Here is a 16321-nt window from a genome sequence, read left to right as displayed (position 1 = left end):
AAGCAACAGACAGGTTGTGTCTGATAAGTGCAGAAAGAAGGGCGGGGGGTGTATGGTTACAGATACAGACCCCAGTGCAAGGGATCGCCAGGAGGCACTGCGGGTGGATGGCAGGGTGAGCAGGTACCAGGGTCCGAAAGTCAAGAGTAATCCAGGTGCACAGTGCCAAGACTGAGCAGATAAGCAGGGGAGAGGAGGAGAGAAGGCAGAAGCAAAGAGGAAGGTCTTGAGGTGCTTATCGGAACCGGAGATGGTTCTCCTCAAGTTTCAGAGTGGCAGGGAGGCTGTTGGGGAGGGAGGCCCCAGCCAAAGACAGAGATCTCCCCCAGCTCGTTTCTTTGAGCCAATGGAGAGATTTCAGGGCTGGAAAAGATACAATCCCAGGGCTTGAGGCCGAGGACAAGTCGCGCAGTCCTGTTCTTGATAAGTTGCAGAGGGCGGACGGGGAGAAGCAGGTAGATTTAGAAAGAGGCTGTTACAATCCAACCTAGAAAGAATCAGGGCTCGAGAGGCAGTGAGCTTCTGGGGAAGGAAAGGAAAGGCAGAGTACCTCTGAGGAGGTGGAGTAGGAAGTTTGACTTTTTTGAGACATCTTAGATGTGGGCAGAGAAGGAACGCGTGGAGTCAAAGATGACCCTGAGGTTCTTAGCCTCACAGGTGGGAGTAGGAGGAAGGCGAAGGGAGGCCAGCCAGAGAGTGACAGGAAATGAGGGTGGGTGTGCCGATGAGAGGATCTCCGTCTTGCTAGCATTCAGGCAGAGATTGTTGGCAGCACACCAATCCTGAATGGCAGATAGGCAGTCAGAGATGAGAGAAGGAGAGGAGGTGGCCGAGGAGCTGGTCGAGGGGAGCCTGAAAATTAGTTGAGTGTCATCAGCAAAGCACTGAAAGTTGGAGCAGAAAATGTCAATGCAGTGGTTGAAAGTTGTCAGGTATTTGTTGAAGAGCCAGAGTGAGAGGTTAGACCCCTGGGCAATACCGCAGGTAGAAAGGGAGATAGATGAAAGAAGGACCCAAGTTGGACTTGGGAGGGTCGATCAGAGAGAAAGGAGGTCAGCCAGGACAGAGCCTGATCGGTGATACCAGGTTGTCACGGAGACGGTTGAGCAAGATGGTATGATTGACCTTGTCAAAGGCAGAAGAGAGATCGAGTAGGATGAGGACAGAGGGGATGTTAGAGTCAAGGTTGGAGAGCAGATCTTCCCGTATGCACTAAAGCAAACCATCTCCTGCCCCATGTTTAGTTCTAGAAACAGCATGAAATCCTTTCTGTGTAGCTTCCTTTAAACATCTAAAATAGTACAATACGTTAGAAAAAGCATGCATGTGCAGGCAGCAAATCACATAATAAATTGCCCTGAAAATCTATTTGAAATCTTTAAGCGTTAGGCAAAATAAGCATGTTTCTAAACACCCTCGAAGGGCCCAGGCGTACAACACACAATGCAAAGCTGCACAATTATTACAAGGCATTCTGTATATTAAAAATGCATGTGAATGGATCCCTATAGAAGCAAGTAAAATACAAGGAAGGGACACAAATAATATTTAAGTTCAAATCAGTGAATTCCAGTGATATACAATAAATACCTACATGAGAAGTTTAGATACTTAGTCAAACAAACCATGCGTCCACATATCAACAGCAGTGATAAACTGCTAAAAGGGAAAGTGAATGAGACATTGGGCCTGATTCATGGAAATGTTTTATAATGGTGTAATCCCATAGGAAAATGTTCTGTGAATCAGGGCCATTGTGCCTACGAAGCCCGTTCTCTGGTAACATCTTAAAGTACTCTAAAGGTCATGCGGGCACAGTCAGTTTGAACTGGTTTTCACTTTCAAATGTTAAACCAGTCAGCGTTGCACACTTGCAGCTCCCTCCCTTCAAAAAGACTTGGAGCCCGAAACAAAGAAGAAAGTGGCCATAGACATCTGGCAGAGAGCCTGGCATGGGGGACCGTGATTTTTTGTCGATGTTGCCACTTGTAAGGTGCTTAGAAGCTGACATGGCGCTAAGTCTTCTAAAAATTGAAATCTTTTCAAACTATTACTCTTGACCAAGTGATACCAAAGTTATATACAACAAAATGATTATCATTACAATTATTTATTTATTTAATTTTATTTAGGCATTTATATGAGCGCACCAAGCCCATAAGCATGTAGGCACTGGTTAGAATCAGACAGGAGAAAAAAAGGGGAACAGAATCAAGGGGGTAGGAGAACGGAGTCTTAGTTAAAGAGGTATGTTTCGAGCCTCTTTCTGAATTTGGCATATGATTTTTTGTATCAGAGGTGGCCAGGGAGCACATTCCAGAGTGCAGGGGCACGGACTGGGAAGCTGGACCCCCATGCTATTTTGTAGTTGAATCTGGGGGTGGCTAGGTGGTTTTAGTAGGCCGAACATTGCGGCCTCGCCAGTGAGCGTCTTGAGAGTTTTTTGCCAGGCAGGAGAGGGCGTTGTTTGAGAGGCAGCGGTGTGTGATGGACAAGATCTTGAAGTTGATCCTGTTATTCACTGGGAACCAGAGAGCAGATCTCCTGGCTTCCGATATGTGATCAAGCTTTCCAATGTAAAGTGCTGCTCTAAGTGCATTGTTTTGAACTGTTTGTAGTTTGCACAGGTTTTTGAGCAAATGAGGGCACGAGCAACTTCAAGTCGGTTTTTGTGGATAAAAAAGGTTTATTGGCGGTGATGAGCTTTGTGGCGTATCCCGATGTTGAGGCAATGTGGGTGGTTTGACATGTCATGTTCAGGGAGGAGTACAGGTATACGCTGAGGGTTTTTACAGCCGCGGCGACGGGGATGATATGGCCACAGATGGAGAAATATTTGTAGTCCTGAGGGAGCGTAGCTAGCCGCGCCCGGGGGCCCACAAGAAGAAGCTCCATCTTCTCGTCATTGAGACAGAGGCTGTGTGTAGCCATCCAAGTTTGGATCGTCTTATAGAGGGAGTTGACCTAGAGTGAGTTATGTGCATAATTGCATGAGAGGGGATGAGGATCTGGGTGTCATCCACATAGTGAGTGTATGAGATGCCTAGCAAATTCAGGTGGTCAAAGAGAGGTTTGGTGTATATGTTATATAAGGTCGGGGAGACGCAGGAGCCTTGTTGTACGCCACATGCTGTGGATGGTTTAGACACCGAAAGCTTTGCCAGCAAAGAGCCGGAAAGTCCTGTCAGTGAGAAACGAGGGGACCCATTTGTCTGTGTCAGGCGAGAAGTATGCTGAGGATGTGAGGTGGTGGTACAGTGTACTGTGGTGGACCAGATCAAACGCAGCAGGTGGGTCCAAGAGTAGGAGCAGAGAGAGGTTGCCTTGGTTGTTAGCATCATTAAGCTGATTTTAGGTATAGTAGTGCCGTCTCAGTTCCATGTTTAGCCGAGCAGCCGGACTGTCGGGAGACTAAAATGTGGTGAAACTCTAGGAAGTCATGGATTTGTAGGTAAGCAGCCCTGTCGATGATCTTTAGCAAGAAAGGGACTGTGGTGATGGGTCGGTAGTTGGTGGGGATAGTTGGGTCAGAGGGTATCTTGAGGAGAGGCTAAGATTCTTTGAGGGCCAGAGGGACGGTGCAAGAAGCGAAGGAGGAGTTGATGATGGCGGCGATAAGTGGGAGAAGGGGTTCGGCATAATACTTCACGATGGAAGCTGGGCAGGAGTCATCTTTGCATTCAGAAGGTTTGAGGCCTAGATGATGTTTCCAAGGGTGCAGTCGCTGATGGGTTGGAACTCGAAGGGAGGAAAGTCCTAAGTTTCTGCAAGTGGGGGGTGGAGTGGCCGGGGTGTTGAGTCGTTTGGTTGCAATCTTTTGTTGTAAGAGAGCGATTTTGTTGGTGAGGGTGTCTCGGACGACGCTACACCAGGCGTTATCTTTCGGGATGGTGGTGGGGAAAAAGAGGGTCTACAGCTCACAGAGGAAAGCAAAATGTTTGCGAAAGCCAGAGGACGCTCTGGAGATCCTGTCATTGTAGGTGGATGCCTGTCCTCGTGAAGGGATTGTCTGAAATGGCGGGAAGTGTTTGCAAAATGAACTCTGTTTGCTGTGCTAGGTTCTTTGTGCCAGGTGGTGTCGGCTTTGCTCGTAGGAAACTATGATTTGGTGTGCACCAGGAGTTAAGGTGTTGAATGTTCTTTTGCTTCTGGGTTTTGAGGGGGCCAGGTGATCAAGGGTGTTAGTGAGCAAGTCATTGTAGTGTTGTACCATGGAGGTGGTGTCCTTGGAGTAAGGGAGGGAGTACCTAACGAGAGGGATGATGCGGTTGCTTGTTAGGGTGCAGGACCTGCGAGCCAGGATGGTGGGTGGTTTGGAGGGAGTTTGGGGGGCTGGGAAGCCAGGGCAGTTTGGGGTGGGGATGGAGAAGAAGATGGTGTTGTGGTCAGACCATGGGCAGTGGCAGTTGGAAAAGATGCTAGCATTGCTTTTGTGGTCCACAATCCAGTCCATCGTGCAGCCCGGGGTATGGGTGGGTTCAGAGACTAGTTGGTTGTAGTCTAAGGCTGCCATGGAGTTCGCCAGAGTGGCAGCATCTGAGTCCAGAGGGTTGTTATAGCCGAGGTTGAGGTCACCCAGGATAAGGAGTTGGGTGGAAGGTTTCAGATTGGTTAGAGCTAGCTGGAAGAGGTCATCCTCAAAGGTAGCAAGTGGGCCAGGCGGCCAATAATAGACGGTGACAGAGGCGTTGGCAGAGCTTTTGATTTTGGCAGAGGTGATTTCGCAGTTGGGGCGAGGGGCTGTTTTTGAGGGTGTAGTGAGATAGTGTCTTTGTAGGTCAGGGCGACACAGCTCCCCTTTTCTGTGTTCTGTCACAGCAAAATAGGGCATATATGCGAGGGGCCGCTATGGAGAGTGCTGGGCCAGAAGAGGGTGTGAGCCAGGTTTCAGCGAATGCGAGGATGTCTAGATTGTTGTCTGTGAGGAGGTCATGGATATCGTTTGCATGTGCCACCAGAGATCTGGTATTGAGTAAGGTGCAGTGCAAGGGGAGGGTTGGGGGCTCCAGAGTAGGTATGGGGCATCAGCCTGGGTGGTGTGAATGGCTGATATGGTGTTGTTGGGGTTGGGAAGAGCAGAGGTCAGGTGGAATCTTGGGTGATGTGAGGTGCAGTATTTTAGATAGTCATTTCGCTCTAATTCGGAAGGGTGAGTGAGAAGTCGCTGGGGCTGGTTGTGCGTGAGGTAAGATGTGTGATGCGGTCACAGAGTGGGCAGGGGGTGGACTTAGCTTGGTCTGGCATTTTGCCAGCTAGAGTCCAATGGACATCCTGGTTGTGTGTGGGCATGTGTAGGGCCCGGGATCCCAGTGAGGAAGAGGCCTTTCTTGCAGTGGAGTGTGAGGAGCGTGCGCTTATTTATTATTTTCTTGTTAGGCACTTTTACAGCAAATTAATTCTGTTTCAAAGAAACCAGTGGTTGGTGGCACCTCCTGGGTTGCCTGGTAGTTGATGTGGTGGTGGTTGGAGCAGGAGGGGCTGTGGCCTGTGGGGGCCTGGGTTCCTCCAGTGTGGGGCGAGCAGCAGTTGGTGTGAGGTGAGCTGGGGTGTGCAGAGTGGTGTAGCCATGAATGTCAGACTGACTGGATGGTGGTTTCTCATTGCCTTCGGTGCGGAGGAAAGCATGGTTGTTGGGTGGACAGGGGGTCCACTGGGTCTTGGGGGCATGGCTCGTCTCAGTCGGCGTAGTAGAGAACCAAGGTAGGAGTGGTGGGAGCATGACTGGCGCAGTGCCCTGGGCGAAATGGCGACCCCCTTGCCCACCGCGCGCCCCTGGTTAACGGGGCGTGGCGGGACCAGGATGGGCAACTTTATATATATATATTTTTAACTTCCTCGCTCAGGCGAGGAGGTTAAATAGGGCGCGTTAGCACCCCATTGTCATTGAATGAGCCTGCCGCTGTGGGTGCATTCAATGACAATGAGGCGCCTGCCACGCCTTCTGCCACTATGCCAGCTCGGGGGAGCACTTTAAAGACTCCCCCGAACTGGCGTGGTGGGGGAGGCTAATGGCGCCTTTTCTTATGAAAAGTGCCTGCGGCGGAGGGGCGCATTTAAATGCACCCGCTGCCGCGGGCACATTTTACAGTAAAAGGACGCCTACCACGCCTTCTCCCACAACTCCAGCTCGGGGGAGGCCTTGAAAGACTCCCCCCGAGCTGGCGTGTCAGGGGCTAATGGCACCCTGCAGGGCGCGCCGGGCGGTCGCCCAGCTCGCCCCCCCTATAGGCCGGCTCTGGGTGGGAGGAAGGCAGGGAGCGGGTCTGCTAGATGTGATGCCGGCGCAGAGCAGGCTGTTTCGACCTACTGTGTGGGGCAGGATGGATGTGGTATGAGTGGGCGCATGGTTGGGTGAGAGTTGGTGGTGCGGTCGGAGGTGTGCATGAGGTAATGCCAAACAGTAAGGATGTTGCACTCGGGGTGCGATCAGGGACGTCATTTCACCAAAATGCCAGGGGTAGCGGAAGTGACATCACAGTGCCACACCCCCAAGAGTGACATCACAGGAAGTGATGTCATTTGACCACACCCCCACAGGAAGTGATGTCATTTGACCACACCCCACAGGAAGTGATGTCATTAGACCACGCCCCCACCATGACATCACAGGAAGTGGCCTAATAAAGCATTATCGCTCAGTGCATTAAGAAAAAAATGGTTACGATATCAGTGTATTGTGACATTTCATACAAGAATGGATCATCAAAAGGAGCCAGGGCTGCGGAACCGCCCGGGTAAAGAAAGCAGCAGGTGGCAGAGCCATGCTGTGTAGATGGCCACTTCAGTTTGCGGAGTGGCTGTGCTGGAGGCAACCTGTCTCCAGCACAGCCACTCTGCAAACTGCGGGACAGAGTCCCTAATTGCAGGACAATCCAGCGAAATCCGGGACAGTTGGCCACCCTAGCAGTACCGACCTCCAAGCTTCCCAGAGGGGAGCTGGGGGCTCGGTGATCCAATCTGCTCTGTCCTCCTTTGCCCAGCAGTCACTCGCACGTTTGCAGGCTCCATTTGCTCGCCTGTGGTCTTTCTTCTGCCCTGGAAGGGACACCACTGGAATCAATGGCCATGACTATCACTGGGGCGGGCGCCATCATTGTGGAAAGCTGGCTTCCTACATGCTGGGCACACTACTGCTTGCCAACCGGGCATCTTACACTTTCATAGAAAAAAAAGTCATTTCCAAACTCAAAAATGCGCTTAAACTTCCATTCACTAGTGTTCTTTGAAATGTGTATTTTTTTTTTTGTTGGACTATCACTTAGATACAGTGTAATGTTTTGCCCTTTCCTTTGTGTCTCATCATAGGTTAAATTTACAAACATGTTACATACTTATCAAACTGCTTAATTACAAATACATGCTTCTGTTGTGCTGACAGTAGTTATTAGGAAGTTAAACTGTGGGTTCATGGGTGCCAACTATTGACTTTCACTACAGGGGCAGAAATACCCCGATCTCAGCCCTGAATATAAGCAAACGACTAGCCCAACCCATGCCCTGGCCAAACACATTTTATAGCACTTGTTTTTTTTTTATTATAAGGAATTGCAAAAAGTCATACGATTAACAAGCAATGTTTAATATATAACATCTCAGCAACGGTCTCTCAAATTGCTGAGCTACCCATGTAACATTTTACTGTAGAACATATCTATGGGTCCGTTTATGTACTAAAAATCACTACATTACCAACAGTATTTTGGGTGCACCACTGCCATGGAAAGGATTTAAGGTGGAATTGATGTACAGTGTGGTAAGAAGCAGCATGAAAGAAATTGCACCGTTTAAAGAATTATTGTGAAGATTTCAATTGAGTGGAGTTCAACTGCCAGCTCCGCCCCCTCCACCAAATACCACCCCCACCCCAGCACTTGTGGGATCCCTTTTTCCATGTTTTCCATTTCCACCACTGGGAGCAGGTCCTGACACCCTTCTGTTCGGTGCCCCCTGTCCCTGCAACCCCCCACGGCCTAGCTACAAGCCCACACTGCGAGAGCATTCCAGCCTTTTACCCCTCCTGCCACCGGGCTTCGTGCCCCCCCACACTCCCCACAGCCTCTCTTTCCTTCTACCCCCATTCCCCCACTCCCCCAGGTCTCAGCCTTTCCTTCTAGCTAGCTTTCATTTTCCTCATGCTTCCGTCCATTTGCCTCTTCAGCCTCCACTCGCCCTCCCTCACCTTCCAGCCTTCATTGGCCTCAGCTTCACTTCCGCTCAATCCCCCCCCCTCACCCTCATCGCCCTCTCCCCAGACATCTTAAATACTGCTTTGCCTGTAATCAGGGGGAGTTCGCGAACTCCTCATCTGCTGTCGTATCACAAGCTTTCAATTAGTCTTCAGAGCTTTTAATAAAGAAAATATTTCAAAGCAAATCCCCAGATGCCCCCGGACCCGCCCCCCTCGTGCAAATATGTGCCGGCGGCGGCCTGCAAGCTGCCGCCGGCATATATTTGCAATGTAGTAAAATGAATTCGGGTGCCGACGGCACCCGAATTCATTTTACTACATTGCAAATATATGCCGGCGGCAGCTTGCAGGCCGCCGCCGGCACATATTTGCACGTCAGTAAAATGAATTTGGTGCTGAGGCCTGCCGTCGGCACCCGAATTCATTTTACTACATTGCAAATATATGCCGGCGGCAGCTTGCAGGCCGCCGCCGGCACATATTTGCACGTCAGTAAAATGAATTTGGTGAGCTGCGGCCTGAGGCCTGCCGTCGGCGGCGACCTCGGCTCACGCTCGACTCGAGTCTCTCGACTCAGTCACTCACCTCGAAGTCAGTCACTGGCCTGGCCTCCTCCTTCAGCGGGGGTGGATCGACGTGGGTGGATGCAGCTGGACACAACACTCAGCCTCAGCTGGCAGCACTGCAGCAGCAAGACGAGAAAGCACCACACGCGTTTCGCGTGTGTCGTGAAATAATCAAAATGGAGGCCAACACAAGCGTCGCAGCACGATGTGGCCACGCCCCCTCCTCCTCTGATTGGTCAATGGCCAGAGGTCGCAAGAGTTTGACAGGGGTCGCTGGCCAATCGCCAGCGGTCGCTCTTGCGACCTCTGGCGACCCCCAAATGACGTCCCTGCGTGCGATATTGTTGTGTTTGCGATGTGCTGGACCAGGAGGACTAGTGCGGGCCACTTGGGTGTAGAGCTTCGGTTGTGGGTGGTGTGCATGGGGGCTGCCGGGGCTCTGGCAATCAAGCTGAAGCACATGTAAGGTGGCAGGAAAGGGGTGGGGGGAGGCGGAATGCTGGCAGATGAGGTGAGCAGGCCGTCGGTGGGCTAATATTAGATATCGGTATGGCCTGAGCAGGGAAGGGGATCAGCATAGTGGGGGGTGGGTCTACTGAGCTAGGTGTGTGGTGTGGCCATCATGTACAGTGTACAGGTGGGCAAGGATCATATGTGGGTAATACAAGTACAATCAAGTGCATGCGCAGCTGGAGGCGGGCATGGCTTACCTTTGTTCTGCAAGGTGCTAGTGCTGCGTCAAAAGAATGAATTATTATTATAATATTTTGGAAAGAGGACAAAGACCTTTTATTGTAAAGTGATGTTTCCCTTGATTTTGAGGAAGACTATTCATGTGGGCAATCCCACAATAATAATATTCAAGTCTGTGGTTATTTCAACATTCGAGGCTTTGTATCCAGTATAAAACACATAGCAGCCAAGCAATCCTGAAACTAAAAATATGCGACCACGCCACCCGAGCCCTAAAGGCCCTGCAGTGGCTTCCGCTGTCAAAGGAATCCACAAAACATGGCATGGCTGGCCACCGGGCACATCTCTACCCTCATCAAAATACGGATCACAAGCAGAATCTTAGGATCCCCAATGGACAACAATCTACAACTTCTTTTCTGGAAGAAGAGCCCTGGTCAAAATTCATTTATTACCCCCTCCCACAGGATCGTCAACACGGAGAAAACGTCGCAAGTCTCAGAAAAAAACCTAAAACTCACTTTTTTTAAACAGGTCTTTTCACCAGCACGATTGTCGGGAAGCCTTTTCCAGCATCAACCGGCTCAGCTCATCCTCTAGACAATGACAACTAATCGCACCTGGCCGAGCCACAAGTGCACTCCTGCACTGCAACCATAACTACACTCTTGCACAGTGGCTCTGGCCGTGTCATAACTGCACTCCTGAATTTGGCCCTGTGCAAGCCATAACTGCACTACTGGACTGTGGCCCTGTCAGATGATTAACTGCATTCTTGGACTTTTGCACTGGCCAAGCCATAACTGCACTCCTGGAGTTTTGCCCTGGTCAAGTCATAACTGCACTCCTGCACAAAGTCTCTGGCCTGGCCATAACTGCACTCCTGGACTTTTGCCCTGGTCATGTCATAACTGCACTCCTGCACAAAGTCTCTGGCCGGGCCATAACTGCACTCCTGGACTTTTGCCCTGGTCATGTCATAACTGCACTCGTGTACAAAGTCTCTGGTCGGGCCTTAACTGCACTCCTGGAGTTTTGCCCTGGTCAAGTCATAACTGCACTCCTGCACGAAGTCTCTGGCCGGGCCATAACTGCACTCCTGGACTTTTGCCCTGGTCATGTCATAACTGCACTCCTGCACAAAGTCTCTGGCCGGGCCATAACTGCAAACCTGGACTTTTGCCCTGGTCATGTCATAACTGCACTCCTGCACAAAGTCTCTGGCCGGGCCATAACTGCACTCCTGGACTTTTGCCCTGGTCATGTCATAACTGCACTCCTGCACAAAGTCTCTGGTCGGGCCTTAACTGCACTCCTGGACTTTTGCCCTGGTCAAGTCATAACTGCCCAAACTGCCCTCCTGCACAAAGTCGCTGGCCGGGCCATAACTGTACTCCTGCACTGCGGCTTTGACCAAACCATAACTGCACTCATAGACTGCAGCCCTGGCCAAGCAATAACTGCACTCCTGGACTGCGGCCCTGGTCAAGTCATAACTGCCCTCCTGCACAAAGTAGCTGGCCGAGCCATAACTGCCCTCCTGGACTTTTGCCCTGGTCAAGTCATAACTGCCTTCCTGCACAAAGTCGCTGGTCGGGCCATAACTGTACTCCTGCACTGCGGCTCTGACCAAACCATAACTGCACTCATAGACTGCAGCCCTGTCCAAGCAATAACTGCACTCCTGGACTGCGGTCCTGACAGAGCAATAACTGCACTCCTGGACTGCAGCCCTGGTCAAGTCATAACTGCCCTCCTGCACAAAGTAGCTGGCCGAGCCATAACTGCCCTCCTGGACTTTTGCCCTGGTCAAGTCATAACTGCCTTCCTGCACAAAGTCGCTGGCCGGGCCATAACTGTACTCCTGCACTGCGGCTCTGACCAAACCATAACTGCACTCATAGACTGCAGCCCTGTCCAAGCAATAACCGCACTCCTGGACTGCAGCCCTGGCCGAAACAACCTGGCCGACCAAGAACTGCACTTCTGGACTGCGGCCCCAGCCGAATCATGACTGCAGCCCTGGCTGAGCAATAACTGCACTCCAGGACTGCGGACCTGGCGGGGTTTGCCTGTTCTTGGCTTTTTGTTCGTGAATGTATGGTTGCTAACCCTTGCAACACTTACTTACTTCCATGCTTAACCAAAAGCTGCAATCCCCCCTCCCGTCCATTCTTGCACTCAAACTGATCAGAATAGACCAAGACCTGCCAATTTTTATTTTCATTGCTATCCCCCCACTAGCTTGTTTTGATCCCACTCCCCCTGCTCCCCTCTGTTTTAGGGCGCCATGAAGTACATTTGTTTGCAGTTGGCACAGTAATATGCTATAATAAATAAATAAACACATTAACTATGATATGCATTGAGTTGTGAAAAGTGAGCTTGAGCATACATTGAACCACACCGTTACATGTCTTTTCACCGAATTTTTTTTCAGTGAATAATATTTCACCTAACGTAGATTAATAATACTATTCGACAAAAACCTGTATACCAATTATTTTTTTAATTGGGAGGGTCCCCCCAAGCCCGTTTTCTGCCCTTAAATACTCCCCCAACATTGCCAAAAAAATGTTTTTATTATAGGGTCCCCGCCCAAACCCCCGTTTTCAAAATGTAACGCTTTACCCCACCCAAACATATATACATATATTTTCGATAAAAAGATTTTAGATGAAAAAATCTTTCAATTAACATTTTTCGGTGAAACATCTCTTAAGGCAACACATTTCTGTGCAAAGACTGTATACCGGAACCACACACTCAGATAACTGTCTCAGGTTCCGCTCAAATACCTCCTCTGGTACATTAAAAATGCCTTCACACAGAAACGTTAATACCACAAAATGACAAATCAATCCGACTGAGGCACAGACGCGTTGCTGCAGTTTGGGCGGATTGGGCAAGCAATACCCTTCCACGATACCAACACAGAAGTCAATGGATCGAGCCACAATCTAGGTTGGTCTTGCCTTGGCATCGTCAGTTGGAATGAGGAAAGGAAAGTATTTATTTATTTATTGTTATGCATTTTAAATGGGCTGTGTTAACCTTTCCAAAACCTTTCCAAAATTGGGTCCCAACAAGAGCAAACTTGAAAGGCACATCCTGCAACAACCTATTTAAAGTACCTAATAAAGCGTAGCAATGAGGGGGGGCGGCGCTTATAGAAATCCCAGGCAATGATAGCACGCCCCCCACTGACGCCCCGCAGCTCATCTCGGCAGGAGGCGACCGGGAGAGAGGAGACTAACCCATCATCCGAGCCTTTTCAGCGCATTCTTCCGTCGACCACAGCTGGGCCATTTAGAGTTCAGACTTGTAAAATGAAATCCGGCTCAATACTAGTGGATAAACAATGGCGACGTGTGTCTGTGGAAAGCAGACACCATTCTCCTATAAATACCCACTTTTCATTAATCATCCGCCGCAGAGGTTGATGTTACCGCGCCCGATTAAATATTTATAGCACAATGACTTTCATTGATCCAAGATACATATTTCAGGCAACGCATTAACCCATTATGAACTCTTGATAATAGAAACAGCAGGTCAATTCTCCATACCTCTTTGTTGCTCTCTGCCAAGTCCACCTCAGCCCACAGTGTGTTTCGAAAGCGCTGGTCAAACTCGATGAACTTCTGGAAGAGGATGTAGAGCGTGCCCAGCAAATGCAAGTCCTGCAGAGTCAAGCAGAGCAGAGGGGAGAGAGTGCTCATGAAATGACCACAGTCCATTGTGGATGCGTTGTGTTATGTAACTGTAGAAAGGCAAACCATGCAGGCCCCCGAAGGGAGCCCCAGCCAGGTGCAGGATATTCAGCTCTTTTTGGATGGGAATGATGGACTCTGCTGCATACATGACTGACACGTGAAACAGGTACTGGCTAGACATATGTTCTGCTAGTTATCGAAGGCTCCCCGATTTAGGGCCTCATTACAAGTTTGGAGGTATGTTGCTGGTAAATCCACTGAAACACCACCAATCGCAATTACCGCCACCTGGTCCTGCGGATTTACAACGGGATTACAAGAGATGGTAGGCGGTGTTGCTCCCTATTTTTTGGAGTCCATAGAACTCCATAGGGATTTCGGCAAAATAACCGCCGGCAGTAACTACACCAAATGTGCTGTTTTTTGGGGGTGAGGTGGAGGATTTACCTCCAGCATTTTACTGGAGGAAAATCCTCTACCTTACAACCAAAGTTGTAGTACGGCGATGCAGTAATGCAGTGGCAACATAGTAACCACTGCATTAACAACATGTTTTCCTGCAACGCTGCACTCTATGTATGCTACTAGCAGTTTGTTGTATCCTGTTATGCAGGCTCCGCCCCGGGGCCCCCACACACGCTCAGTGGCTTCGAGCTGTCACTTGGGCTTCAGACACAGAGGAGGCTTGGGCGGTCCAGCAATCACTAATCTCGCGACCCAGGAATATATGGACTCCATTCCGCTCCTATATCTCCTCTATATCGGCCGATACTGATGCTGACTCTGGTAATCTCTCCTCCCCAGCCCCTATAACCACTTGAATGATATGCTTTGATTGCTACTGCAATATGTGAAATCTGTATGTTGTGGTCCCTACTGGTCCCTGCCATTCTGCATGTACCATCTTTACACTGTGTATGTTGATTGGATATTTGCCTACTATTTGTAAGTTGCTCGCTCTCTTGCTGTAATGTCAAGCACAATAAAGTTTTTAAAAAAATAAAGCCTTTAGTCATAAAACGCGACGCCTATGAACAGAAATATTCTTCAGATAATAAGTTGCTTTCACCAGAATAAGGCCTTGTATTATGAATTTCAAGGGCCACTTTTACAGAAAATACAATTCACCTGGACCAACGGTATTATAATGTCACTGTGCAGAAAAATAAGCTTTCTGGGTGAGAATGGCATGTGGGAAAACAGACTGAGCTCCCTGCTCCCCTGTGAAATGTTATTTCTGCATGGAGGTGCTGCGGTGGGGTGCTAGACAGAAATCAGGTTGGAGAGGATCTGTAGAACGAGCAACACCCCTTCCCCTTTTCCCTGGGAATATTAAAGAAGCGCCTTTGTCACTTTCCATCCGTGTTGGGAATCTGTCCCCTGTGGCTTCCCCACACATTAGTGGGCATCAAGAAGGCCACAGAGAGTGCAGCAAAACACTACTTATCAGGTCGGTACTGCTGACTCTGTGGGAGCTTCTGAACCCCACTGTCTCCCCAGTGCACTTTCCCTTCAGCCAATCTGTCACCACTAGATACACAGGGGAGAGGGGGGACGCCCCCATACGACCCCCCCTGGTGCCCATTGCGCCCCCCCAGTCTCCCGCTGATGCCCTATTATCGTCCGCCAAGCACCAAAATATGGGCCGCCCCACCCATGGGAACCCATTGGAGCCCAGTGTACACCCCAGCCTCCTGCTAGCGCCCTATTACCACACCCCCACCGCCCACCCACCCCAGCACCAAAAGGCGCCTCCCCACTGACGAGTCACCCTGAGGGGAGAGGCGTAGTGGATAAAATAGCGAAGAACACCAGCTCGCCTTCTTTTCCTGGATAGGAGACCTCCGTAACAGTGAGAGGAGCAGGGAAACACCTCATTAGCGTCTCTGATTACTCCCCGTTTTTTCTGATTCACTTTCCACCTGTCCAGCTTTTTACCTGTGACTCCTCTGCTTGTGCCCAGAGGAGAACATCAAAATAAAGCGTGATTGGCTAGCAACAATCTTCCTGGCCTTACAGACTAGTACACAGTGACTGACCCCCCCAACCCCAGATTCATTTTACTGCTAGTATCTGCACTGCTGACACTATAACTATTTAATTCTTAACAAGAATCTTATACTAAATTCTTTTAACTACTACCACTAGAGTACCAGGCCCTGATGAGCGGTACTCTTTTCCATTTCCAGTTTTTAGTTTTTCTTTTAAAGAGTTCTGGGTTTCACTCCTAAATATAGGTTACATGCGATTTTACCAAATTGATAAATAACGAAAACTTTTTTAATGAAACATTTTGAATGAAAAAATACTTTTTCTTATATTTGGGGGGTCTACCCCCAAGCCTCCCATTTCCCTTCATTTATATTCCCACCCCATCCCCCTCTCCACCCGTTTAAACCCCTTACCCTACCCCATATATATATATATATTTATATATATATATATTCAATGAAAAAACTTTGTTAAAGGGACGTTATGGTTCCAAGTAAAACCGAAAAAACCCTGAAATACGCCAGTTATGGTAAGCTAAGCAACCATAACTCGTGCCACCACCGTACACTTCTAAGACTATCACCCAGGACATCAAAGATGACATCACAAATGTCATTGACTATATCACTGATGACATCACATGTGCATTTACCTTTCATGAAAAGTATGTACAAGGGATTTTTATTGTAATGTTAATAAAAAAGTGTCAAGGATCATTGGAATAAATATCATGAGGTACGTAGGGTCATTAAGTAATGCATTAATCCAAATAGCATTGTATTATGACGTTTTTTCCAATATACTAAGGTACACATGTAGTAACATAGGTATAGTGTGCAGCAGACATGAAGATGCAATATTAATAATCTTGCCATGTTAAATACTAAAATTATAAATGCTTTCTTATTAGAGTCTTGCATACCGTGAAACATTTAATAAATACCTAATCAAGCCCACTTACATTATTGCATTACTGCACACAAAACACAAACAGACAACAACACATACAAATAGAGCATATACAGGGAAAGTGAAGTAAACAAAAAAACAGCAGTATTACCCGACAATCTTCATAACCTAACTGATTATCTTCATGCACAGAAATGATTGCTCTGCTTCAAAGCTACTATTTCCCTATGTATAACTATCACATATTGTGAGTAGAC

At 48.8% G+C, this 16321-nt stretch overlaps 1 protein-coding gene across 1 annotated transcript in view; it reads right to left on the bottom strand.

The window, feature by feature from the left end:
• The window catches only part of LOC138452855 (uncharacterized), a 1928742-nt gene that overhangs the window by 1054253 nt on the left and 858168 nt on the right, over positions 1 to 16321 (bottom strand). Inside the window, exon 33 of the mRNA XM_069605205.1 lies at positions 13017 to 13130. Coding sequence (XP_069461306.1) covers positions 13017 to 13130 — 114 coding nt within the window. The remainder of the gene's footprint in view (positions 1 to 13016; positions 13131 to 16321) is intronic.

Source organism: Ambystoma mexicanum, chromosome 4p (assembly GCF_040938575.1).
Source record: "Ambystoma mexicanum isolate Mex_15411 chromosome 4p, UKY_AmexF1_1, whole genome shotgun sequence".
Taxonomy (NCBI): Eukaryota; Metazoa; Chordata; class Amphibia; order Caudata; family Ambystomatidae; genus Ambystoma; species Ambystoma mexicanum.
The sequence above is the reverse complement of the archived record's forward strand: the minus strand, read 5'-3'. Positions and strand labels throughout refer to the sequence as shown.